The 25,737-nt window shown below is 42.6% G+C and overlaps 3 protein-coding genes across 6 annotated transcripts; 2 read left to right on the top strand and 1 right to left on the bottom strand.

Annotated features, from left to right (window-relative positions):
* Window positions 1-1,035: 1,035 nt before the first annotated feature.
* On the top strand, window positions 1,036-3,199 carry pmch (pro-melanin-concentrating hormone). Its single transcript, XM_086059524.1, has 3 exons — window positions 1,036-1,245; window positions 2,860-2,983; window positions 3,061-3,199. Exons 1-3 carry the CDS (start codon window positions 1,045-1,047, stop codon window positions 3,111-3,113), a joined length of 378 nt encoding a protein of 125 aa, XP_085915650.1. The 5' UTR covers window positions 1,036-1,044; the 3' UTR covers window positions 3,114-3,199.
* parpbp (PARP1 binding protein) lies at window positions 3,157-11,187 on the bottom strand. 2 transcript variants are annotated; one of them, XM_086059522.1, is made up of 10 exons: window positions 11,101-11,187; window positions 10,707-10,862; window positions 9,851-10,090; window positions 8,936-9,211; window positions 7,872-8,026; window positions 6,800-6,980; window positions 6,363-6,544; window positions 6,192-6,273; window positions 3,977-4,130; window positions 3,157-3,888 (listed from the first exon to the last, which is right to left on the bottom strand). In XM_086059522.1, the coding sequence occupies exons 2-10, from the start codon at window positions 10,854-10,856 to the stop codon at window positions 3,632-3,634; spliced, it is 1,677 nt and encodes a 558-aa protein (XP_085915648.1). In that variant the 5' UTR covers window positions 10,857-10,862; window positions 11,101-11,187; the 3' UTR covers window positions 3,157-3,631. The 2 variants fall into 2 exon arrangements, with proteins under 2 accessions (XP_085915648.1, XP_085915649.1); XM_086059523.1 differs by having other exon boundaries at window positions 9,095-9,211.
* Window positions 11,188-11,345: 158 nt separating this feature from the next.
* Window positions 11,346-25,108, top strand: nup37 (nucleoporin 37). Of its 3 annotated transcripts, none has more exons than XM_086059541.1 (10): window positions 11,346-11,493; window positions 12,065-12,259; window positions 13,252-13,373; window positions 16,715-16,787; window positions 17,768-17,862; window positions 21,789-21,879; window positions 23,119-23,300; window positions 23,390-23,440; window positions 23,960-24,053; window positions 24,937-25,108. In XM_086059541.1, exons 2-10 carry the CDS (start codon window positions 12,080-12,082, stop codon window positions 25,048-25,050), a joined length of 1,002 nt encoding a protein of 333 aa, XP_085915667.1. In that variant the 5' UTR covers window positions 11,346-11,493; window positions 12,065-12,079; the 3' UTR covers window positions 25,051-25,108. The 3 variants fall into 3 exon arrangements, with proteins under 3 accessions (XP_085915667.1, XP_085915669.1, XP_085915668.1); XM_086059543.1 differs by lacking the exon at window positions 24,937-25,108 and adding an exon at window positions 24,141-24,920; XM_086059542.1 differs by having other exon boundaries at window positions 11,426-11,509.
* Window positions 25,109-25,737: the final 629 nt, after the last annotated feature.

Here is a 25,737-nt window from a genome sequence, read left to right as displayed (position 1 = left end):
TGTCACTTTCTAGCAAGTGCATTCATCCCTGGACTGACGCTGGCATAATCGCGCGTCACGGAAAAAAAACTACCGAGAGATTGTCCCGTTTTTCAAGTGTCAATCCACAGTGGAAATTCACTAACGCTCCCTTGGTGTGTTGGCTCAGCTGTGTGAGCTTGAAGAAGCCATGATGTCAGATCCTTGTTTTCCTTGGAGAGCTCCTCATCAGCTGCATTGTTTCCAGGAAAGCGCGGGGGCTCTTCTCGGGGGCAACCCACAAGGAAACCGCAACGCGTACCTGCGGTGCTCTCGTTCTCATAACAGAAGAAGAAGACTGGCGGCGATGAAGTGTTGCTGATGTCACACTCGTGAGGTTTGCTGCGATTGATGAAAATGTAAAACAAAATGAGCTTTTCTAAGAACGTTTGGAGGACCACAACATATGTTGGACTTAAGGTAGTTGTTGTCTGAATTTATTTTAAATATCCCTGGAACTTTAGCTAGAAATGCGGCTTTGGGGCTGGGAGCTATGTGGACCAAGAACTGAAACACCCTGGGCTTTGGTGAGAGCCAGTAAAAGTACCAAGGACCAACCCAATGTCCTTGTTCCTTGAAAGGTTCCTTGACCTCTCTGAAGTCCTGTCCCTACTCGCAGATTCTTCTTTTAAGCCCTTTCGGTAATAGTTCCGGCAGCCCAAGCACAAATAGGCTTAAACAGGTACATTTGCTCTCTACAGAAACATTTGAATAGGCAACTTTTGTTATTCGTACTTCTGCATAGCTGTGATGCGGCGGAAGGCCTGCTGGTTGGCGTGGCATTCAGCATTTTGCGTCCCATAATGAATCCCTCCAACTCGAACCTGCGCCTGACCCCTATTACAAAACATGTAAAGAGACAAAATGACTCCATTCAGTAGCCCATCAAAGGAAGTCTGACACTCCCGGGTGACCTCACGCCGCCATCTCATCAGGAGCCGCGGTGACGCACCTTGGTTGTACACCTATAAGAACTCGGCCCGAGCCGCGTTGTGGGCCAGGCGAGCCCATCGGCGTCCAAGCGACATGTCCTCCGTCCGCCACTTTGTCCTCGCTCTGCTGTTCCTCTCCAACCTCAGCAGACGATTGGCTGCCGGGACCACCGACAAGGATGAATTGAGTGCCCTGGTGGGGGACGAGAGTGGTGCTGCCACCGCTGCCCTCAGGAGGAACTTGATGTGGGACATCACGGATGAAGGCGGAAGCCCCAAAGTGCTCGTGTTGGCGGTAAGCATCAGAAAAACGTTAACCTTTTTTATCATTATGATTTTTATCTGCTTGTGTTTTGCAGTGTGCATCACACAAACATATTTTATTTTCTTGTAGCTCAGTAGGGTAAAAAAAAAAAAATCATGAAAAAGAGATAAGATAAACTGCAAAACAAGAACATAATATTTCAATTAATCAGGGTCCAATGAGATAAAGAAAATTAGACAAACTAAGAATGTTCAAGTAAGTAATTAATAAGGTATTGTTGAGTTAAAACTACATTGTATTAAAATCGTTCAAAAACCTAAGAACTCAATTTTATTAAGTACAAAATAAATATAAATAAGATATTGTGAAATAAAACAACAATTAACTTGCACTAAATACAAAAAGGAAAATTATTCTGTAGGGTCAAATGTAAAAAAATTAAATTTTTGATTAAGGCAAACTGATAAAAAATAAATCCAAAAAGGTAAAATGTAGTAAAATAGAATCAATGAGGTAAAAGGTAATAACATATTTGAATCAATAATGTATGTAGGAGCCATATGGTGGTTTCTTCCTGTTTTGGCTTGTGTGCACGTGTGATGTGCACGCGCTCAAGGTCCGCACATTCTACTCCCACGATGATTGGCAGTGTCACCAGTGGGCGTGACCTTGCTTAATTAGTAAGTGGGCTCACCTGTGTTAAGGAGTGTGTGTGTGTGTGTGTGTGTGTGTCTGGTATTGATCACGTGGCGGGGTGGGCGTGAGGAGGAAACTTGATGCTGACCGTGCAAACGTGCAAAAAGTGTGCAATAGCAATCTTTGGAGTACAGTGGAACTCTAAATCCACTTGGAATCCAGCCGTGAAGTGCAACGAAGAGAACGTCACTAAGTTCTTGATGCGGAAGTCTTATAAAGGTACCTTGCCCGGCAAACTAAATAAGTGCCTGTCTGTGTTTTCGATATGTTGGAGATTTGGATATACAAGCAAGTAAAGTAAAATTGGTTAAAAAGACGCCGTTTAGATCCTCGCATCTTAGCCTGCCGTGGCGTCATAAACAACTAGACGGTAAAATAAAAGTGTTTTTTTTTTTTATTTATAAAAATGCCATTATTATGGTATCATGTAAGAAATAGACATGGAAAAATAAGATTTTTCCGTAAAGTCATTAAATAAATTTTCTGAAATTACAATAAAGTTCCCTGTAATTTTAAAAGAAGACAAATGAAATACAGTAAAACTGAGTTTAATATATTAAAAATATATATATATATATATATATTATATTATATATATTATATTATATATATTATATTATATATATATATATATATGTGTATATGTGTATAAAAAATAAATGTTTACCAAGGTAAGATGAAATGCAAGTGCATTCAATTAATAACTAAAAGTTAAAATGAAACAATTTGATGGGGATATGAGGTATAAAATCAACTAAATCTGTTGGGTAAAATTATACCAAATTAAGTTAGACTCAAGGTGGAATGAAAATAACCAATATACTGTATTATGAATCTGCTCTCAGCAAGATGAAGTGACTTTGGTGTGGAAGAGCATCTTCACAAATGATGAAAGCTCCAGATTTTTTTCCTGTGTCATTTTTAGTTTTTTTTTTTTTGTGCCTGCAGGACACGAGGCGGCGCGGATCGGCTTTTCGGGGTCTCAACCAGCGACTTCCTGTGATGGACGAGCCACGCTGGAGCCAAAACCAGGCCGCAGAGAGAATCGACCGCAGGGATACCGACATCGACGGTAAGTATCTGCAACAAATCTCCAGCAATCAATCAGGAAACTTATACGCGCTTCCTGTTTGCTTTCTCCCCATGCAGTGTTGCGTTGTATGATCGGACGAGTGTACCGACCCTGCTGGGGAGGGACATAGACACAACCATCTTCTTCTGCAAGCATCCATTAAGACAAGTGTGTAAAACAAAATAAAACTTTATTTAAAATAAACTCTGCAACATATTTACAGTGTGGTGTCCTTTCAAAATAAGGTTCACTGGATTGACTTTCCCCAAAATAAAGGAACACAGAAGCAACCAAAATGGTAACTTGAAAAGTAATTGTGAACCCCAAAAAAAACATTTTATAATCTGTAGGTTGCCACTGGTGGACAATAGAAAGTTGGCTCTGAATTTCAAAATAAGGCTAATTGGAGCTACTTTTTATACCACAAAGAGGAAACGAATGCCCAACAGCATGACTACGCTCCTTTCTGCAGATAAAATAATCCTTACGCACCTGAACTATATATTGTTGGCTCTAAATTTCAAAATAAGTCCCAATGATTACCTTTCACACATGTCGTGCAACAGTTTAGGCTCAGAAATTCAAAGTAAGACTTTCCCCAACGCGACATTTTGCCACATGAAACCAGTTCTCAAAAAAGGAGCATCTTCAGACTCTGAAGAAGCTCGTCAATGTTGCCTGCCCTGCGATCAGCTTATTCTTTTTGGTGGTGGTGGTTTTGACGTTCGTTTTCATCGGTTGCTGCTTCTGCTTCTTCTTCTTCTCCGGAGGCTCGTTCTGCGTTTCCGCATCAGCCTGCTTCCTCTTCTTTGTCGACTTCACTGCGGTGTCAGAACCAGGAGCTCCAATCGGGTTGGCGTTCCTGCCTCTGAGAACCAGCATGGGTGCGATCTCGGAGGATTTGGCTTGGCGAAAGATTGGGTCAGTTTAGACGGTGAGCTGGCAGCTGACAATCAATCTCAAAATCTAGTGTGAAATATGGATGCCATTTACCTGAGGTCGAGGGGGCACTTTTGGGTTTGGGTGCCGGGTTCACACAAGTGGGCACTTGGCTCAAACTCGGGAAGTGCAAAACGCGGCTGAGGGGCACTTCATCGTCATCCCGGTAGGTGCAAGCAAATTGGGATCGGATGCCTCGGGGTTCCACCTAGAGAAGATTGATGGAGGGGGGTTAATCTAATTAAATGACGAAAAGCAAAGCGAAACACATAGTCGAAGGTTGAAAAGGTGTACATGGTCCTTTTTCAGAGCTCAACTTCGCCCCTCTTCGAACTTTCAGCTATTCCGTTGATTTTGAATGATGGCCTCTCCACTGCTAAGAGTCAGCGACAAGTCAAGACAATGGTCAAAAAGCAGGTGCAAAGAAAAAGTGTCAAAACTGTCAGAATACTGTAACTGACTTCCAGGATGTAGCCTGGCTACCAAAAACTTAACGCCACTCAAAAGTTGCCAACAGGGACACTTTCGTATACGGTTTCCCCTTACGTTTTTTGGCCCTAAAAACAGGAAGCCAATGTCTGTTGATGTGCTGCTACGACAGGCGACAGGGGGAAACCTTTGGAGTTGCCGTCCAAAAAAAAAAAAACGGGCGCCAAGCGGAAGTTGAGAAGGCGGCGAGGTGCCCGGGGACTGTTACGAGAGGAAGGCTAAATCAGATGACATCTGTTCGCGGCATCGCATCAAGGAGCGAAATGTGTTTAGCATACGCTTGGTGTTCTTCACACGGATAGTTATGAAATAAAAAAAGTCATTGCAGCTGCAACAATATGGTTTGAATACATGGCTGTCAAGTGTATGTCAAACTGCAGGGACCCAGGCTAAAGTCTATTCCAGTGTTTCTTAACATGGGTAGGGGTTCCGGTGAGTCCATCTCAGAGGTTTGGCGTAAATAATCCCGTCATGCCAACTATGTTGAGCAAAAAAAAAAAAAAGGAAAGTGATCAGACATGCGCAATATGAATTCCCATGTATAACGGAACGTATGGTGTTCCACAGGGTTCAATTCTGGGGCCTCTATTGTTTTCATTCTATCTGCTGCCCCCGGGTTCCATTTTAAGACAGCGCTGATTGTTTTAAAGTGCTCTATAAATATAGAGTTGAGTGATGGGAGTCAGCGACTCTTTTAAAGAGAGACTGTGTAAGATTTAGCACTACCGAGTGTTGATCTAATTCATTCAATGTAAAAACCCACTATTGATTTCAATAATATCCAACAAAATATGATCTATCACATCAACGTACATCAAAAAAATAAAATCATAGGTCTAGTAATCGTTGATTATATTATATACAGGAGGCTGACATGTTTCGCTGTCATCTTCCTGATACGGCGACCCGAAGGATAATTTTGTGTACCTAGTTAGCCCTGGTGGTGCTTGTAGCACGCGCTAATGTCACAATAGGTCAACCGCCGCTTAACTTCCACAACTGGGGCCTGGTGGTCATTGCTGAGTCCCGTGGCTCCTCCCACTTTGCTTTGCTCTCACAAGCTTACTAGCTTCTCGCGCTAGCTGCTCATTAGCCACTCCGGCTAACTCCCGCTCGGTGCTCTTGTTAGCTTTTTCCGGCTCGCTCGGTCTATCGGCTTCATGCTTTGAAATGCACGCGCTTCGGCTGTATTCTATTATTTAGTGACATCTAGTGAACTTTTATACATTGTACCATTAAAAGGGCATAAAACACGGTAACATTTTTGTTACTTTTGACAGCTTTAAGCACAGAAAGGGTAACATTTTAATAAGGTGTCAATTTTTTCTTTTTTTTCTTCTTCTTGCTTCATGGCTTGGTCCAGATTCACAGCTTACTGTACACAGTCAACGCGGACATTGAGGGCGGCGAAAGGGCTAGCGGTCATGCTAATTAGCAGGCAACAAGCGTGCGGCTGCCAGGAGCAACAACGTAGGCCCAGGGGAAGAAAGAGATTAGATATCAGATCCTCAGCGTGTTCTCAGTGTTACATTGTGCGCCGTAAGCAACGGGGCTTTGAACCCCCTCAAAATCTCCCCCCCCCCTCCCTCTCCAAGTTGGTGCTTTCAAGCCGGTGGACGGTGGGAAGCGGAAAGGCAGCTGTGCAAACGCTCAGCTGGGAACTTGGAAGTTACCCGGGCGAAGCAAAAATAAACAAGCATGTGGAGAAATGACAGGATGTTAAGACATTATTTGGCCGTCTGATTCAATTTGATGTGTCTCAGATTGCCGCGTTCGTTACCTTGGGCTTGAACAGGTTCAGGCGGCTCTGCACTCGCTTCTTCAGGGGCTCTGGAGAAGATCCAGTGGACACTTCAGGGGATCTGAGCAGGGTGGGGGGCCCAGGGGCACAGAAGTTGGTTGATTGATTCCCACATTGGTGTCGCTCGCTGTATGATTTTATATGGTGAACCTGAACAAGGTGAGAACGGAGACGCCCTCGATTCCGTTGAGCACAGGCTGGTCGTTGGACAGCAAGTCAGCCTTGTTGGCGCACGGCTTTGATATGGACTCGTTGTCCAGCAGAGCCAGCAGTACCTTCACTGCATCTCGGCCGGCGTACGCCGTGGCGTGATTCACAGCGTACGCCTTTGGCTGCAGAGAGGCAGATAGACGGCTTTGGTCAAGAACCACATTCAAAAGTCAAGATCCATGTCGATACACAAATACAGGATGAAGTCAAGAACCAAGTTAAAAAAAAAAACAAAAAAAAAAACATCCAAAATCTAAGTCAAGATTCATGCCACGAACCTTGTACAATACAAGTCCAGAATTATAGAAGAACCAGTCAAGAAAAAGAACAAAAAAGTCAAGAATCGGGGTTTATGAAAAAGGGTAATGGGGAGTTACCCTGGCAGGACTGATCCCGGTCCCAGCTTCGTGCACGGTGTCTTTCTGAAATTGGTGCAGTTGACAGATTTCCTCTTTCAGTTGGCTTGCTGTCTCCTCTGCGGCGGAGCAGATGTCTCTGGAGTTACAACCCTTCACCAGAGCCCCCCGGATGGCGCACACCAGCTTGGACCCGCATACGCTTGAAGGAGACGCAGGTCCACATCAATTTTCACAATGCAACATAGAAAGAACCGCGTACAGATCCAAGTCAACCACAGTTTAAGACCTAGGTCAAGAATCATTCAAAACCAAGAACCTAAACCAGGCTTCCCCAATCCTGGTCCTTGAGGTCCGGAGTCCTGCAGGTTTTTTTAGATGTTTCCATCCTCCGGCACACCTGATTCTAAAGATCAGGATCGTTATCAGGCTACTTGCCGATGAGCTGATTATATGAATCAGGTGTGTTGGAGGACAGAAACATTTAAAGGACTGCGGCCCTCGGGGGCCAGGATTTGAGAAGCCTGGCCTAGACCCAGTTCAAAAACAAGTCAAAGAACAATCAAGATCCAGGTCAAGTGTAGATCAGATCAGATCTAGTGCAATGTTTACATGACTTGACTACAACTTTCACCAGATTTATCCTTATTTTGGCGGTCTTTTTCCTTCCATAGTGGCACTGGTGCAACATCCAGAATCTTTGAGGAAAACAGTTTTTACCTAATTGAAGGGCCGCGAACTCTCGGCGCAAAGTGTTAGTGCACGAGAAAAGACAGTGCGCGCGCACACACACAGTTGCTGACGGTCCGAGTTCATCCGTGTCTCGTGAACCGAGAGCCCCCTCACATGATCTGCAGGCTAAATCATTCCTGATAAGCACTTGTGTTGTGCTGCCAGACACGAGTTGCGCGTCCAATATCAGCTGGCCACGCACTTCCATCCGCACGATCCAATCCACAAACACACACACACACGTGCACGCGCGCGCTATTGTGCAAGATGGCAGTTACCATAAACAACTCATTTCAGTGTGTTTCTCTTGCAGCGAAGCTGGCCGGCGTTGATTTTAAGAAATGTGAAGCGGTTTTGGTACCTGGGGTCCGGCGTCTCCCCCAGGATGTCCTCCAGGTTGTCCAGGAAGTGGACGAAGGCGGAGAGGCCCTTGATGTGCTTCCTGAGCGGGTCCGAGGGCGCCGGCGCGTAGCCCTTGCCGCCCAGCTGGACGGCCCTCACAAACGATGTCACCGTCTGCCAATGACGGAGGGAGAAAACTTGCAACTGTCATGTCCAGGTCAGGTAAAGTCAGGGTTGGGCGATACGGCTTTAAAATTCCGTCTACACTACCCCAACCCCCAAAAAATACATCAATCAAATGACATTATCTAACCCAAGTTTTGCTCCCTAACTCTTCTAAGATTTGATTTTTTCCCCTCCTAGTACCTGACAAGCTTTGCATCGTTATATTTTCCAGAAAGTTTTTATTTTTCTCCAATTAGAGTGGAGCCCTACATATTTGTGGTTCAGCATTCGCAAATTAATTTGTTATGGAAACCCCTGCTTTTTTGCATTTTTTTGTTTTTACCTAATCCCTGCTTGGTCATCTTTTGTTTTCCTTGCGATGTCAAATTTTCCTGTTCTATTGGCAGGTAATATTTTCTTTATGCAGAGCAAACCCCGACTTAAAAAATCCACGAATACAAAAAAATAAAAAACGAACAAAAAAAACATGCAAAAAAACCATGCAAAAAACTCACAAATTACTTTGGGATCAGTTTGAAAAAGTGGGGCTTTCTGTGATGGGTAAAGAAAAAAAATCTGCTAAATTTGCAACTGCCAAACTATAAATAGAAAAAACCCCTGCAAAAGAAGCGTGTGGTTCAGTTAAAAACACACACACAAATAAATTAGGGATTTTTAACAGCCCCTGTTTTGGAGGGGAAAACAAACGGCAAAGAGGTAATTTTTACAGGTTAGCAATATTTTCTTGTTTTTAAAAATCTTAGTGTCAAATTTTCCTGCTCTTTTGGGCCATAATTTTACTTAAAGTACAGTAACATGTTCTTATTTTTATTGCCTTTTTCCCTTTTTTTTTGAAGACCAGTTTTTGCAGTTTACAGACAAAAAAACCCCAAGTGAGCTAAGTTCTTCCTTGCTTACCAAAAAGAGTGACATGCCCGTCCGGCGCGCCGCATGTTTCACGTCGGTGAACGTGTGCGGTCCGAGCGCCCGACTGGGCACGTCCAGAGTCAGCGCCAAGGCCAGATCGTCCTTGGCGTTGACCAGCAAGCTCAGGTAGGAGCAGAACACTCGTCTCACCGCAGATTCCACCTGCGAGCTGCACACTCGGCTTTTGGCAGAAGGCGTCGACAGGACAGACGAGTTGCGAGCATCCGAGACTTCTGTGCCGCCTGATAGGAACTCGTAGAGCTCAACCTTCGCAACAAAAGCAAACAAACGAAAAACTGAAGCAACATTTCAACTTTTAGTTTCACTTTAGGTCGGGTTGGGAAAAGTATCAGCCCCTTAAATTGCCCAATTAAAGTCAACCAACCCCCCCAATTTTTTATTTTTTATTTACAATAATATATTCATAGTAATAATAATATGAGAATGAAGCTTAAATCCAAATCTTCACAAGAACAAAGCCATATTTTCTTGGGATTAAAAGTTGTAATCTTAAATCTTAAAAGAATTGCAAGTTGTATTTTTCCAAGATAAAGTCATGATATCATATTAAAGTCAAAGTATAACGAGAAGAATCATATTTTACATTCTCATAATAAAAAAAAAAAGGACATTTTGTTCTTAAGAAGAAAAAAAACGTTATTCTTGTAATAACAGGCCTTTTGTTCTAAACAAGAACATATGACAATTCATGCAGGATGTCAGATTTATGTGATTACACGTCACAATCATATCAGAGCGTTTAATTGGCGAGTGGGTGGATTCAGATCAAAGCTTCCGAGCCGACTCTAGAAAATAAAGTACCCCAGAACTAAATTTAGACATCAGACCAAACACACAGTCCAAAAGGTTGCTGGTCCCTTCGCCAGGTGCTCACGTTCTACTCACAGGGCTTACAAGCTCCTCAGAGTCCGCGTCGTCGCCGAGCTGCTGGCACATGCCGAGGACGTGGACCAGATCCACAGCGTTGGAGCGCTTCAGGAAGGCCTCGTACGCCTGCAGGACGACGTCACACCTCTCGGGCCGCGCCGCCTCGCCATCCGGGGGCCGCAGGCCAAGTTTGTCCATGAGTAAGTGTTTCCACGCCAGCAGGACGTCGCTGAGGGCCACTCGGAACTCGCCGCTTTGCTGTCATCGGGAGAAAAGACAGCCAAGAGCTGCCGTTCGTCAGCTTTTCCCGCCGCTGCCAGAACGGCGTCAAGGTGCAAATGTGACGACAGGCAGCTTGATGCGTCACGTCAACACCGGGATGGCGACAATGAGCAGACGCGTCAACGTCTGGGATATAATTCAGGATTACTTCGCAGCTCTCACGCAGATTCTGAATACTTTATGAGTCCCAGAAGGGCAATGAAGTTTTACAGTTAACCCGTCCATAGTACTAATATTTACTGCATGAAATACAAAAAAAGAGGCAAAGAATAATTCTACATGTCAGTTTAAAGTTGAGAGTTGAGTGAGACTTCACTTCAATCATGAGTGTGTCTGTTTGAGAACATTTTAGCCACGTGAATGTGAGAATGTATCAGTTGTGTGTACATGACTGCTTTTGTGCGCGCGTTTGTGTGGCAGTGTTTCAGGCGTGTGCATGAGAGCACTTCAGTGATATGCATGAGAGCACTTCAGTGATATGCCTGAGAGCATTTCAGTTGCGCTCATGAGGTTGTTTCACTCCCACATGAGATATAATCCTGAATTCTGTCCCTCACAGGTGATTCCACGTTTCCAAATGATTTAAACTCACCCGCTTATTGACTTCAGCCAGGACAAGCTGCAGAACCATTAACATGGCGTCAGCCCCGTACACAGTTGTTCTCTCGGATTCCAGCAACTGGTGGCTCTTTCGCCGAACCAGTCTCACCATCTGCTTCAAACGCTCGCCCAGAGGATGCATTGTTCGCTGAAATGAGACATAAAGTTTGTTTGTATGTTACACATGTGTCATGTGAGCAGTCACTGATTTATATTGCATAATAACCACAAGATTGCAAACGAAACAGCAAAATAGGTTTATTTTGGTAGTTGAGTCCATATTATGGTCATTATGAACAAACTACACACTAAAATATCTATAAATGTAAGTAAATACATTAAACAATATTGCCTATTGTTATAATTGTTGATAATATGCTACTAACCTGCAATTTTGTTGTCAATTCAACCTGCAAAACACATACGACGAGGCAAGAAAGCAGCTGATTTGAAATTTTAAATTACTGATGACGTCTCTGCCTACTAACCAATCAGCTTGCAGGAGACATAACATCGTTTTGTATCTTGCTTTTCGTCTATCGTGTGATAATAACGCAATGTTAAGCATTAAAACGTGTTAAAAATAAATTTCATAATTACCATAAACTAAAACAGGAGCTTGTGAATGTACATTTCTACGTTTTTAATTAATTCATCCCTAAAGTGCTCCCCCCTAGTTTATTCCACAGTGGTCCATTCCGGGAAGAACCCGGAAGACGGTTGACATCATCCCAAACGGCGCTGCGTTTGACTCGACGAGAACTGTTCGAAAGCATAAGGTGACACATTACTACAGTATGTCCTCTCGCTGCTCTTTGTTTTAGTTCGATTGTGAGCGTTATTAAAGAAAGAAAGCTCTTGGGCCAAACATTAAAGTGGCTGTAAGCTGCGCGTCTCGTGCCACATGCTTACAAAGTTAATTTGTTACTCCTAACGGAATTTAGCCTCTTGTTTCGAGAAATGCACAAAGAAAAAGAGCCCTTCGTATTGCGATGTACATAAGTTGTCTTCAACACAAATGAGCAAAAAAGTGAATTACTTCATCGCTCAATTTTTCCGCACACATCATCTTGTGTTGGAGTACCTAATGAATTGACCTGCGAATTTGTAGTCATAAAAAATGCAAATGTCCATGAAAATGTAGTCAGGGGTCGTGTGACTGGAGGCTCGAAGTTTGACTCTTTAATGTATAAAGTTCATTTGTTTGCATTTTTGGAACACATTTACAGCACAGTCAAATAAAGGGACAACTCTTCTGCCTCATTTACCTGCCAAATGATTATAATTTTTTTTAGGATGAACAGGATATAAATGTGTATTTATTGAATTTTTTGTAATAATTCGTCCCAGCGATAGTGTTCCGAAATGAGCGTTGTCAGGACACTTGGCGCGGGGGACGACGCCAGTCGGGGTCCCAGCTACACGGTGCCGTGCGACAACTACGTTCACGTGGTGGAATTCAGTCCTTTCCCCTCCGGCACGCCTGCCTCCCTGCTGGCCTATGGCTGCAACCAGTGCGTGGTGGTGGGCACCTGCCTCTTCCAGGTGAGGCATTGGCACACAACGCGGTGGTTACAAGGAGAGACGAGAGTCGATGTTGCCAGCTTAGTGATTTGCTCGCTATATTTTTATGACTTTTCGGACTTATTAAGACACTTTTCTTCTTAAAAAAAATAAATAAATAAAAAAGAAGTGAAAAAGCGAGTTTAATTCTTGAGTGAAAAAGATGGCAGTATTGTTTACGTTTTTATATCCTGCCCCCGTAAAGAGCTTTGCGGTTGCCTTTTTTTAACTATGAGGAATAGTTAAAAAAAATATAGAAGGGTATTCCTTCTCACGCATGTGCAGAAGGTACTCAATTGGAGGCGGCGGTGTCCTGTCGTTGCGGTGTGTGTTTCTGTCATTTTTTCCGGCGTGATGTGTCGACAGTCAGGCCACCTCAATTCAGTCAATTGCACTTAGGCTGCAGCTGTAAAATATTTTTTTTAGAAACGATTATGGCATACGATTATGCCATTGATTAATCAGATAAAATTTAATTTCGCATTTACTAAACGACAAACTGCATGTGAGATGAAGGTCTTGTCATTATGCACTTAAGAATCACTATCCTCCCATTCCGCATTATATCTGTGACTGTGTGTGGCTTTAAATGACAAGGCCAAACCTGGTGGGTGATGTGGGAGTCAACAAATAAGTATACAGTAGCATTAGAAGTTTTTTTCTAGTTTAAAAAAATGATCAGGTTTTAAACAACAATTAGCACAGGTTTTTTCTTCTATTTACTTTATTGACACATTTCTGTAATTCCCATTAACATATTTACAGATTACAGTAAATAATTCTGATAACGTTTTTGGAGCGTATTCAAAGTACATTTGTTCATATCATCAGCAGTGTCAGTCCTCAGTTTTAAAACTATGATCGACAATCATTTTTTGCATTTGTTGTATGATATCTATCGTGTTTTTTTTCAAGCGAATGCTCGAAAAAGCAAAAACTTGCACATCCACCCTCACCATGAAATAACCCCTCAGGAGGAGGACATGAACGTGGAGGGAGTGGAGTTCAACGTCCTGCGTGCGTTCCATCACGATTCACGAGTGGACACGCTCGCTTGGAGCCCAGAGTCCCGCCTGGACAGGATTCCCACAATCAGGTACTGAAAATGAGGCGGCCAGTACCGTTCTGATTTGCTGTGCTCACCATTGTCTTCTTTATGAAGCATTTATATGCATTTCATTGTATTTTATTTTTTTTTACCATTTACTTTTCTTAAATCATAGCTGGTAAAAAAAAAATTCCGTTATAGTCACTGTAAGTTACATTTGAAATGACCGGCAATTCTAACGTTAGCTTAGCATTTTTTTTTGCTGAACTCGTATGTGCTTGGCTACCAGACATGTAACTGTTTGAAAATTCATAAAATTGGCCAACACGTTTGGAATAGGAAAGGAAAATCTCTCATTTGTGGCTCTTCTTCGGTGGTTTTTATTAGGTGTGACTTCCAACTTCGGTCGAGGGTAGTGCCGCCTTGTTGTGATGTAATGCCGCAAATGCAGTTGCAAATATCACACCCACACTTCCCCCCCCCCCAAAAAAAATCAGTTTGGCTTTTTTTTTTTTTTTTAATATAAGGAAAATGGCACACTACTTACTTTATAAATCAGGTGTATAATGATTCGCTCATTGAAACTATTGTGTGGGGGGCATAGCTTATAATTCAGTCATTTGGACACAAACGAAAAATACTTTCACAACTGCAGTGCTGTAATTAGGGCTCAACACTGCGACTAATTCACCTGCAAATGCGGCCAACTTTACAGCCTATGCTGGTAAAAAAATGTATCCGGTCGCACGGCGCGAGCACGTTTAAATGAGTCATTTTGAAATGGACCCATGCAGCTCAAGGTGGCCATCTTTTTTTTTTTTTTTTTCTTTAATAAAGAAAGGTGGCCATCTTGTCCTCAACGCCATCCCGAAAATTATATTATATAATATGTTAATTAAGGAAGCAGAGAAATTGCTAGTTAATTAGTCTGTCGTTGTATGATGCGGAACAAGTCTCCGGCGTTAACAGCTAGCCACTAACAGGAGCCTTGGCAATGGACTCCGTAGACGACTTGTAATATTAGCCGTGCTTGCTTTAAGGGTAACATGCTTTGTGGGTTAGCATTGAGATAGCGAAAGGCACAGTTGTGTGCCTGTTTTGAATGGACAATGTGTAATTCTTTGTTAGGCGCAGGCGGCCCCTGGATATTCTGTGAATCCCGCATTGATGCCATTCATGTCTCCATTTGTGTTACGTAAGCGCACGTACAAGTTGTCAGACGAGCCTCCCGATGTCCAGATTATGATTATTCATTCATAATTCCATCCAGGACAAGCAGCAGCTGCGTCAAAGTAGCCTCCGCTCGCTGCCAAGGCGCCGCTAACGACGCAATTGTTCGACAGCGGCGCTTTCCTTTCCACTAATTGCTCGGCCGGGTCGGAGGGTCCCGGCGTCCAAGTGTCGTGGTTGCGTAACGGCGAGGGCCCGCGGTGCTCGCACCGCCGCCGGCCAAGCCGCCGGCCAAGCCGCCGGCCACGCTGTGACGTACGCGCGTGTTATTGCGTGGATGACTTGACGCTCGGGTTCCATCGTCGCATGTGAGCTGCCAGGAAAGCAATCAGGCGGGGGCCTCGCGCGGAGTGCGAGAGGCGAGCCATATGTCTCACTTTTTATTTATTAACAAGACACAAGGATGTCCAATGCAAGAGATGTTGATAACAAAGCTCACCTCTGGTGGACATATTGAGTCACTTAATACCTCAAAACAGAGCAATGTTATGATCTCATTCACTGGCAGCCATTTTCACTGAAGAAACCCCCTTCGCTCCCGGCTGGTTTACTGGATTTTTACTGATTTTGCAAGGCCCACAGAATATTGTGTTCTGTTGCTGTAAAAACATGGAACCTACCAAAAGAAAGATTAGTCTCTTCTTTAGTCAGGAAAAAATACACCCTATATTTCTATCTGTTTCCGTTTTGCAGCAATCAGCATTAGAATATAGCTAAGTTTCATCATCATTCACAAATCTGTTTAAAACACTGGGGAAAAGAGCTTGTTGCAACATGGCCCTTGTTGAGCTCTTATACTCTGCTGCCACCTGCTGGCCGTTTTTTGTAATAACTACCAAAGCCCTCTGTATGCTCTAGCCTAACCCCCCCCCCCCCCCATAAAAAACTTATAAATACGTTTTTGGGAGCATGATAATATTTAAAATAGAATATATTTATACTGTTTTTGGGAGCAAATGAGTTAATACCGCAAAACAAAGCAATGTTATATATTTCGTATCGTATCAGTGATATCGATGACTGACTACTCAAGAGTTAGTGGTATCAATCTGAAGAAAAAGTGGTTTCAATACAATATACAATTTCATTAAAATATTATAAATACAGTATCGAATTTTTTTTCCAGCGGGCAATTCAAGCATTGTTCATATTAATTTATGTAAAAGAAAGTTAATATATTGCAAAATAACTGGCTGGATAAATGATTACATTAAAAAATACAATAAAAATATAATTGTTTATTAAAATAATGCAAAAATAATCAAATATAAAGTATTTTTTTATATAAAGTGAGAATTTTTTTTTTGAAGAAATGAAAAAGACACGTCAGATAATAAACACAATTCATAGAATAAAAAAAACTGTAATTGAAATATAAAATAAACAGAAAACAAAAAATAAAAACTTGTGCCCTCGAGGAGATTTTTTTTAGATTAATTTGTCTATTGCGCTAGATAAATTAACAAATGCATTTTTTTTTTACTGCTACAACAATAAAATAAAAAATATTGCAAAATAACCTGTTGAAAAATAAATATAAAATTACATATGTTCTAAAAACAGTTTGTAATATCCCAAAAGGTGATTTTGGATTTTAAGAAGAATCTACTTGATGCCATTTGACCAAGTGTTGAGTCATCGAAATAAATATTTTTCTTTTCTCTTTGCTCCCGACTCAAGTTTTCCTTACGTGTGGACGTGTGCATGTGCGTGCGGGTTGGAGTGCGGTGCCGCTCTCCGTCTAATGGCAGCTTTATTTGAGCAGGTCCCGTTGTTTGACATCCATCACTTTGCTCTGACACCGCTCGTAATAACATCCCTAATGTGCGGCCGGCGCTAATGTCATCTCATCTGATTTGCCGCGTCACGTCTTGCCAAGTCCCACACTGCCCGTGTGTGTGCGTGTGTTTTCCCTGTCAGGAGCCAGTCAGTGTAATTGTGTGAATAATAACGCCGCGCCTGATTAGAGGGAAGTGGAGGAGGGAATCCTTCCTGTTTCTCTTCTGTGTGTTTACATTTGTGCACAATTCCAGTCTTCCAGGCAGCCTTATAGAACTTTTTAACGCACGCACGCACACACTTTTGGAGTGACATGCCCCCCCCCCCCCGCCCCCGCATATTTTTGTATTGTTTTCACACGCCGGCTTCCGTGTCTGCAGATTTTGCACTGCCGCCCCCGACAGAACAATCCGCCTGTTGACGTCGGACCTGCAGGATCGACACGAGGTCAAGGTACGGCAGTGGCTAACACGCAGAAACAAAAACATAAATAAAAAAAAGTTGAATAGAAAATGCTTCAGTGTGGGGAAATGAGGTTTGAAGCTGCATTTCTTCTAATCCTACTATGTGTTTTCTTTTAAGTAACATTTAGCATAGTTTGTTATTTTTTCAATTCATTTGCAGTGCAAAGTGATAATAAGAGTAAAAGAATAATCAAGGGAAAGCACAAACGATTTCTTGGCCGACGAGCAACATTTCACTAATTTGCTCCAAAAACGTATGAATACGTTCTATTTTAAATGTGGCCCGAAGACGTATTTATAATTTTTTTTATGTTGTCTTTGATGCAGCCTCTCAAGTGCAAAGAACGGTTGAAGAAATGGTAGTTATTACAAAAACGGCAAGCGGGTGGCAGCAGAGCAAAAGAGATCAACCAGGGCCACGTTGAATAATTTTTTTTTTTTACCCACAGTTCTAAACAGATTTGTGAATATTGATGAAACTTAGCTATATTCTAATGCTAATTGCTGCAAAACTGAAACGGATAGAAATATACTTTTTTTTCCCTGACGGAAATGGAGACTCCAATCTTTCTTTAGGTAGTTTCTATGTCTTTATAGCAATATTCTGTGGGCCTGCCTACAGACAATGGACCATTTATGTTCCAATATCTGCTGCTTCTTGAAGTAACAGATGTACTTTTGGCATTTTAAAAGTTTTTTTTTAAAATCCATTGTCATCAATCGTATTTTCTCGTTAGCTTAGCATCACTGGTAGGCTTGTGAAAAGAAAGACATGCACAGAGAGGAAAGGGAGATGTTTTCCTCGAAATGTTGTTTCAGTGCCAAAATGTGCAATTTTCCATTGACGTTATTCACCACAGCGGGAGAAGCCGCCGGAAAATTCCCCTTTAAAGTTCTTGAACTTGACCGTGCAAAGCCTGCGTGGACCCCCGTATGCTAATACTGTTTTTCTTGTGTGTTTTTCACGAGGTGATGGTGGGCCACAGCAGCTTCGTTAACCATTTGGTGTTCGAGCCCACCAAAGGGAAACAAATCGCTTCCGTCAGCGATGACCACACTTGCAGGTCCAACCAGCTTTTCTTTTTCTTCCCCCCCCCCCCCATTTCTTTCTTCTTTCCGCTGCGTACGTTACACTACGTGTGAATGGGGGGGGGGGGCCCCGGCTTCTGGTTTGGAGTTCTGTTCTTCTTCTTCTTCTGTTACGGGTTCAGAAAGTCTCGTCCGTGTTTCCACAGTGAAACGTGACGCTAAGCACAACACGCTCCGCTGTAACCGTGCGTAAGCGGCGGGCTGTTTTGCAAGCTAATTGCTTAAATATGGAAATCCAATTAGACGCACAAGGTTTTTCGATGAAGAGGTGTGTGTGTGTGTGTGTGTGTGTCTACGGGAGGAAGGGAGGGGGCTTTAACAAAAAAAAAAAAAGTCTGCGAGGAGCAGCAGCAAGGGTCACGTCCGGGACACGCCCCCGGAGAGGGCCCCATGACGGCCTTTCTTGGGCTTGTCAGCGGCTTTTTAGCTGCTTGTTTTGCTGCTAATGTTTCCATCCATTCTCTGCCTGAGAAAAAAAAAACCCACAAAGCAGCACAAGACACATGCGGGAAAGGATCAAGCGCCAGCCTTTTTCAAACCAAACCTTCAAATATGACAGATCGTCAGATTTGTGACTCATTGTGTTTGTTGAAATGTGACTTTGACGAGTCGCTAATGGAAGTTGCTTCATCCTTGTTATCGTCTCATCAAGTCGAAAAGGCTGTAAACATTTGAAACAATTTCTAGTTAAACTGGAATTCTCCGGTAAGTACACCATCGTCACCGTGCGAGATTTCACCAAACTGATGATCACAATAAGAGCTTTGATTTATGTGGTGCCTTTGAAAATCTTTCTTCACTGCCAGCCATTTTAGAGCATTTTGATTCATCTTTTAAGAACCAAGCGATATTGTGTTCTTTCTGTGACAATATTACCGAAACTCCCAGAAGAAAGAGTACTCTTTTTTTTTTAAATTTTTTATTTATTTATTTATTTATTTTTTCTCTCCCATTCTTCATCACCCCCAAAAACAAACAAAAAAATCGCAAACTAGATTTCTGTGAAAAGACTGTGACTGCAGATAATATTTTTTTGCTTTTGCAACACCTCCAACTATAAAATGGCTTCAGTTTAACATTAGCGGCTTTTTTATATGATGCTCCTAATTCATTACATAAACATGTCATCTCTTCTCACAATCGTAACATACACTTTCTACTATCTACTGTGGCACTACGCCTACAATCCCTCATAACCGTCATAACAAGCAGAGATTCACCACCTAATCTTTATCTTCTACTCAAAGGCTGTGCTGAACTTATTTATAAATTGTTTTTTATTATGAATTTAAATACAAACCGAAATGAAAACAGTAGAGCTGTCAAAATCAATCGAGTAATCGGTTATTAAATTAATTGACAATGTGTTTATATGTTAATAATCGAGTAATCGTTTGGAGACATTTTTATTTATTTAAAATTGTCCAAATCCTCTGATTCCAGCATATCAACAGTAATTGTTCACTAATTTCTCTAGTCCTTTATGAAAGAAGACTGATTATCTTCTGTGTTTAATCCAAATATGGCTTTTGCAAACACCTGTCTTTAGTTTGAAAAACAATGTCCGAGCTGTTAACATAGTACAACATCAATTCCCCTTTTTTTTAAATCACAATATAAATATGAAGTACAAAATAAAAACCAATCACTGGTTAATAAACACTAATCAGGGGGAAAATGCTTTTGTAATGCACTTTAATGCAAATTTAAAATGAATGCGATCAGTCGAATAATCGAATTGAATCATCAGCTTTAACATTATTTGCACATTTGCGACCGTCACGAGTGTTTAAATGTTACTTAAAACATCGTCTGCAGCCTGTGACGACAGCTGGGCGGTTTTATCACAACTATTGCTTTTTGAAATGAGCTTAGCCGCCATGCTTTATTTTATCATCGCGGTGCCCCTGCAGTTTTGGGAACTGAGACTTCCACGTCCTTCCTCTCCTGGACTCTTTACACTTGCTGCACATCGCCCAAACAAGCAGCCGGTGGGCCAAAGCGCCACCTTGAGAGCAAAAGGTGTAATGACATGCTCCTGCTGGGATTTGGGGTTGACTGGGTTCACTGTAAACAGCTGACAGGCACCTGCTGCTGCATGTGCGAGTTCGAGCCACCTTTCTCCTCCTTTCAAGTCAATTAAATCACATCCGGGTATGTTTTTGGAGATGTTGTTGTCAGCCCACTCAAAATGTTACATTTCTCATCACTTAATACGGATACATAGTTTAAGTAAAGTAAACGTTCACTGTCATTCAAAAGATGATTAATAAGTTAATTGGACTAATTGTATTTTGGTTGAACAATATTATTTTTTTTCATGATCCGTAAACGTTATTGTAAACCCAAACACTTGGGTGAAAAATTGAAATTGTAATAGCAATCTAATCTAGTATAATTACACAATTATCTTTTTTTCCCCCTTAGATTAAATCTTATCAGTTCCGTGATGCACCTTTAAAACGGGAATTTAATTTGACGTTCTATAACGTTTTGCACATGCTCTGAATTGATTATTCTATTGAATATGACATCATTTAATTGGGTTATTGCATAAAAAGTGATTTTGCATTCTAAAAAAACAAAATGTATGTGAGGCAGAGTTTCAATATACTGTATTGTTATTTAAGGTATTTGACGATTTTAGTACTGCAGATAATAGTTTCTCTCTGCTGTATCATTGATTTCCATGCTTTCTTGCTCCAACCTCAGATGTCCTTAGGAGCCGTTCAGCAGGTCAGCGGTGTCATGTGTCTTCTTTTTTTTCTTTTCTTTTTTTTTCTTCTTCGCTGTTCATGTTTGTCCGCGGAGCCCCGTTTGAAGGGTAGCGCGGTGGACCGCACTTTGGCGCTGGTCGAGTAGCGTGCAACGAAGCTTCGCCTTGGACGGCGGTCTGCGAAAATAAGGCAGAGTCATTGTTTTGCTCTTGTGGTCTTGTGTGCGTGTGCGGGGGGGGGGGGGGGGGGGGGGGGGGTCCGGTGGTAATATTCTTTCTGGGGGGGTTTAGTGTTAAGTGACCGGCCACAGCGTGAAATGGGTCATATCCGCATCGGGGCTGATCCCTGGTAGGTACCGTGCGAGGTGACCTCATCCAGCAGTTCCCATCTTTGCGATTTCCCTTGTGCAGCCCCCCCCCCCTCTCTCCAACCCCCCCCCCCCCCCCTTTGCCCTCCTCTCCACCTTTTCTCATTCCGGTGTGGTTAACCAGAGATCCACATCTCTGTGAACCGCAGCTCTCCTCCCATCCAAGTCCTTCGTGACGTCCATTTTTCTTGTGTGTGTGTGTGTGTGTGTGTGTGTGTGTGTGTGTGTGTGTGTGTGTGTGTGTGTGTGTGTGTGTGTGTGTGTGTGTGTGTGTGTGTGTGTGTGTGTGTGTGTGTTCCTTTGCTGCTTTTGCTATCACAAACACTCTCTTGACTGCTTTCCCCCAACAGTGATTGTCATTTTCCTACTGTCAAAAGTAACTTGTTGAGCAGTAAAACCATCAAGTCCACACCGGGGCTCCGCGTCCAAATGGCCGCAGAGCTTCCAAGTGTCGTCGGCGCCGTAAAATGGAAGTGCCCGTATCCAGAGCAAAAGATTTTTGGCTTGGTTTGCAACCATTACAGCAAGGATGTCCAAAGTTTTTTGGGGTTTTGTTTTCTATTGAGCGCCACATACAAAAAAATATATAATAATACAGGAGAGTGGCATTCATTTTGTTTACACATCAATGTTTTTTTACCTTTACAAAAAAAAAGAAAAAAAGTGTGCATCAGTGTGCAGTTTTTAAACATTTTAACATTTTCTCATAAGCTGATGCTGCCAGTATTCAGTTGTATTATTAGGACCCCCCCCCCCCCCCAAAAAAAAAGTTTGCGAAAATGGTAAGAATATGTGATCATGTTGTCCTTCCTTCCAGGGTGTGGGACCTGGACGGGAATGAAAGCGCCATTTTCCGACTATGCTCTCCTGGCATCAGCGTGTGCTGGCACCCGGAGGAAGTCTTCAAGGTAGACGCCGTTAACCCTTTTTATGCATAGTGGACAGCTAATGAGAAGAGTTTATTTTTGTTGTTGTTGCTACATAGGTATTTGTGCTGAACTAGAATTGTCCAGCGCTGTTTTCGTAGACCCTCAGACCCGCATTTTTTCTGCTGGGTAAAATGTCCTTTTTTTTTTTTTTTTGGCTGATTTGGGCTCTTTTTACATGAGAACAACATGGAAATTCTTTGGGGGCGTTATCTCGTGTTTTTAGCCAGGATAATATGGCTGTAACGTGTTTAACATGAACATCATGTAAATCAACTTGTGATTATGATTGGTTAGTTGAGATCCAATCATGAACCAGAAGTGTTGACATCATCCAAATGATGCGTTTTGCTGGTTTGGACACGCAAATATGTCATGTCCACTGCAACCGTCTATGGGTCTGAAGGGGTTAATTAAGATGGAATTCAGGGGCAGCAGATACATCGAAACGGCAGAGGCCCCAGAATTGAACCCTGTGGAACACCAAACGTTCCGTTATACATGTTAATTTATATTGCACATGTATGTCTGACCACTTTTTGTGCTCAATATAGATGATATGAAAACAAGAAATTCCTTGAGACTGACCCGTTTAATGCTTGGGGGTCTGATCGAACCCAGGTTAAGATCCACTAGTATAGAAGAAAGCAGCTTCCGAATAGCGTTGTGGTCAAGAATGAAGAACTTTGACATCAAGGCTAGAAGAAGGAAAAAATGAATAGCAGTAAAATTGTAGTGACTGTGGCTTATTAGAAGAAAATCAGCTTCTGAAGGGGTTAATTAAGATGGAATTCAGGGGCAGCAGATACATCGAAACGGCAGTGGCCCCAGAATTGAACCCTGTGGAACACCAAACGTTCCGTTATACATGTTAATTTATATTGCACATGTATGTCTGACCACTTTTTGTGCTCAATATAGATGATATGAAAACAAGAAATTCCTTGAGACTGACCCGTTTAATGCTTGGGGGTCTGATCGAACCCAGGTTAAGATCCACTAGTATAGAAGAAAGCAGCTTCCGAATAGCATTGTGGTCAAGAATGAAGAACTTTGACATCAAGGCTAGAAGAAGGAAAAAATGAATAGCAGTAAAATTGTAGTGACTGCGGCTTATTAGAAGAAAATCAGCTTCTGAAGGATGAACAACTTTGACAAGAAAATACATTTTGGCGCGCGGTCGTCCACTGCAGCGACTGAGGTCTGTGTTCTGGCCCTCAGCTGATGGTGGCGGAGAAGAAGGGCACCATCCGCTTCTACGACCTGGTGAGCCAGCTGGCCATCCTGTCGCTGGACTGCGGCCAATCGCCACTCAGCGCCGCCGACTGGTGCCTCGCGAACACAATCAAAGTGGGGGCGGCGGCGGGCAGCGACTGGCTCGTCTGGGATATCACCCGCTCCAGGTAGCGTCCGGGCTAACTGCGTTGCGCGAACCCCAGCCAATACACCCAAGAGTTTTTTTTAATTTTGTTTTGTTTGCGCTCATTTGCAGCTACCCGCAGGAGAAAAGGCCGGCACACAAAGATAAAGCCCAGCAGTTCAAGTAAGAAACGTTTGCTGCCAAAAGGTGGAAAGGGAGGAGCTATTTCCACCTGTACGCGCCACCTGTTTTTCTCTTAACTGGCAAATCCCAGTCGCACTCACATTAACGCACAACAAAAGTACAAAACCAGCACCCGTCGCATAAATAACTCTTTAAATACGCTTCCTATGGGATTCAGTTCTGTTTGCTCAGCTGATTATTTCAGCACAGCCTGTTTTTAAAGGCTGGACAGAGAGTCGTAAGCTGTTGTTTATGTGCTGGATTTAGTGCGGATATGTAAAAAGCGTGAAAATACGGACAAAAGTATTTAGCGTTTTAGAGCGCTTTCATCCTGGTGGTTGTGGACGTCAGCCCTCTCGACGTGCCGCTCGTAGTTGCATGAATAGCAGGTTAGCAGGTTAGTCAATATGCTGCGTCCCTTGAAGGTTTTCCAACACAATGTTTGAAACTTTTTAAATGTGAGGAGTTGAGTTGCACCAGTTGAGTTGCACCAACAAGTGTGTTGGTCTTCGTGGTCAGGTGGTCTCGAGCCCAAGAGAAACTTTTCGCCACCACAGGATGTCCCGGAAAGATCAACAGTCAGCTGCTTATCCACCATCTCGGCCACTCACAGGTCGGTAATTATTTTTTTATTTTATTTTTTATTTTATTATTATTTTTTTTTAAATCTAACTAACACCTAATACCTGTCACTCACTAGGCCACGCCCCTTGAAGCCACACAATCACTCTCATATGTACAATAATGACACCATATGATACCATTTTATTTACATTATTGATGATGGGGCCTGACGGATTTCATAGGCTGATTTTAGCCATTTTTTTCGTATTTGCCAATTGTTCTGTCTTTATTGTGAAACACTGTATGTTCTGTTTGTTCTGTTTTTTTTGTAAGCTCCATTGTAATTCTTTACTTTGTTTTTAAATGTTTAACTTTTTTGCTAGTTCTGTGAAACCCATTGAGTTACCTTGTGTATGAAATGCACGATAAATAAAGCTGCCTGCCTTAAGATAAACAAATACTCAGGGCAAAATATTGTAAAAGTCAATTGTTATGACTGTAATATTTGTTTTTATAAACATTAAGGGACCAATTGTTTTTTTTTAATTAATAGCTCAATGAATCGCTTTTTTGAATATTAATCTTCTAAATATCAGAATCAGCGTGAGCCCCCCAAAAATCCATGCTAGTCGTGCCCTTAGTGCTATTTTTCATCATTAAAAAAAAAAGTAACAATACATTTTTGGGGTCGGGTTGGAACGGATTAATGTCATTTCAACGGGGAAAATGGATTTGAACCAATTCAACTTGTAAGTCAAGCAAAACTGTAATCAATGGCGGTCAGGACCACCAGGTCAATTTCATACATGACATCGTTCTTCAATCATTTTTCCAGTACATAGGTTTCCAGTTCAAATTGGCAGGTAGATTTTTTTATATTTTTCATATTTTAACCTTCTCATGAGCGATTCCGTATTTCCTTTTGATCCCAGCCGGTGACTGTGGGCTCGGTGACGGTGGGTTCGGGCCTCAGCTGGCACCGCACGCTCCCGCTGTGCGTGATCGGCGGCGACCGAAAACTTTGCTTCTGGATGACGGAGATGTAGCACGTGTTCTGGCCTCTGCTGTCCTTGTAATGGGTTCAATAAAATATTTTTCTGCGTAGATGCGGCGTGTGCGTGGAATTCTCTGGACATGTTGTATTCCCTTTTTTTTTTCTTCTTCCCCCTGCACTCTCTTTCTTGACTCTTGTGTCAGCCTCACCTCATCTGTCTTTCCCATGAGCACTGATGTGGCAACTTCTCCGCCAAGGCTCTTCACACAACAGAATTTCCTCACAATCCACACGAGCGAAATTTTTATTGCTTAGGTACTTTGTGGATTTCTCCCCCGAAGTGCGCAGCCCTCTTAGAACGTCCTATAATCTGCTGCAAATTTCCATCCCGCAATGTCGTAACTCACTGAGGTATATCGTTAGCTGTGGGGCCAGTCAGGTGCTTGGCAGAATATCATCCCGCTGAGGCGCGGTGTGGTTATCCAGGCGCTTGCACATAACTCAGCCTGCACCGGTTTTGGCCCGTTATGTCATGCCAATGGAGCCGCACAGTTCAAAGGCAAGACACCTGTGCCAACGCCAGTCTGCCTCGCCATTCATCCATCCATCCATCTTGCCGCTTTCCCAGCATTGCCCACCCCGTGACATATTCCGAACCTGAGAAATACGCTGCATATTTGCCTGATCTCTTACACGCACTTGCGAAGTGTGGAACCACCGTAGAGAGGCTAAATCATAC

The sequence above is a fragment of the Leptonotus elevatus genome, chromosome 17 (genome assembly GCF_054856555.1).
Source record: "Leptonotus elevatus isolate MCC_2025b chromosome 17, RoL_Lele_1.0, whole genome shotgun sequence".
NCBI lineage: Eukaryota > Metazoa > Chordata > Actinopteri > Syngnathiformes > Syngnathidae > Leptonotus > Leptonotus elevatus.
The sequence above is the reverse complement of the archived record's forward strand: the minus strand, read 5'-3'. Positions and strand labels throughout refer to the sequence as shown.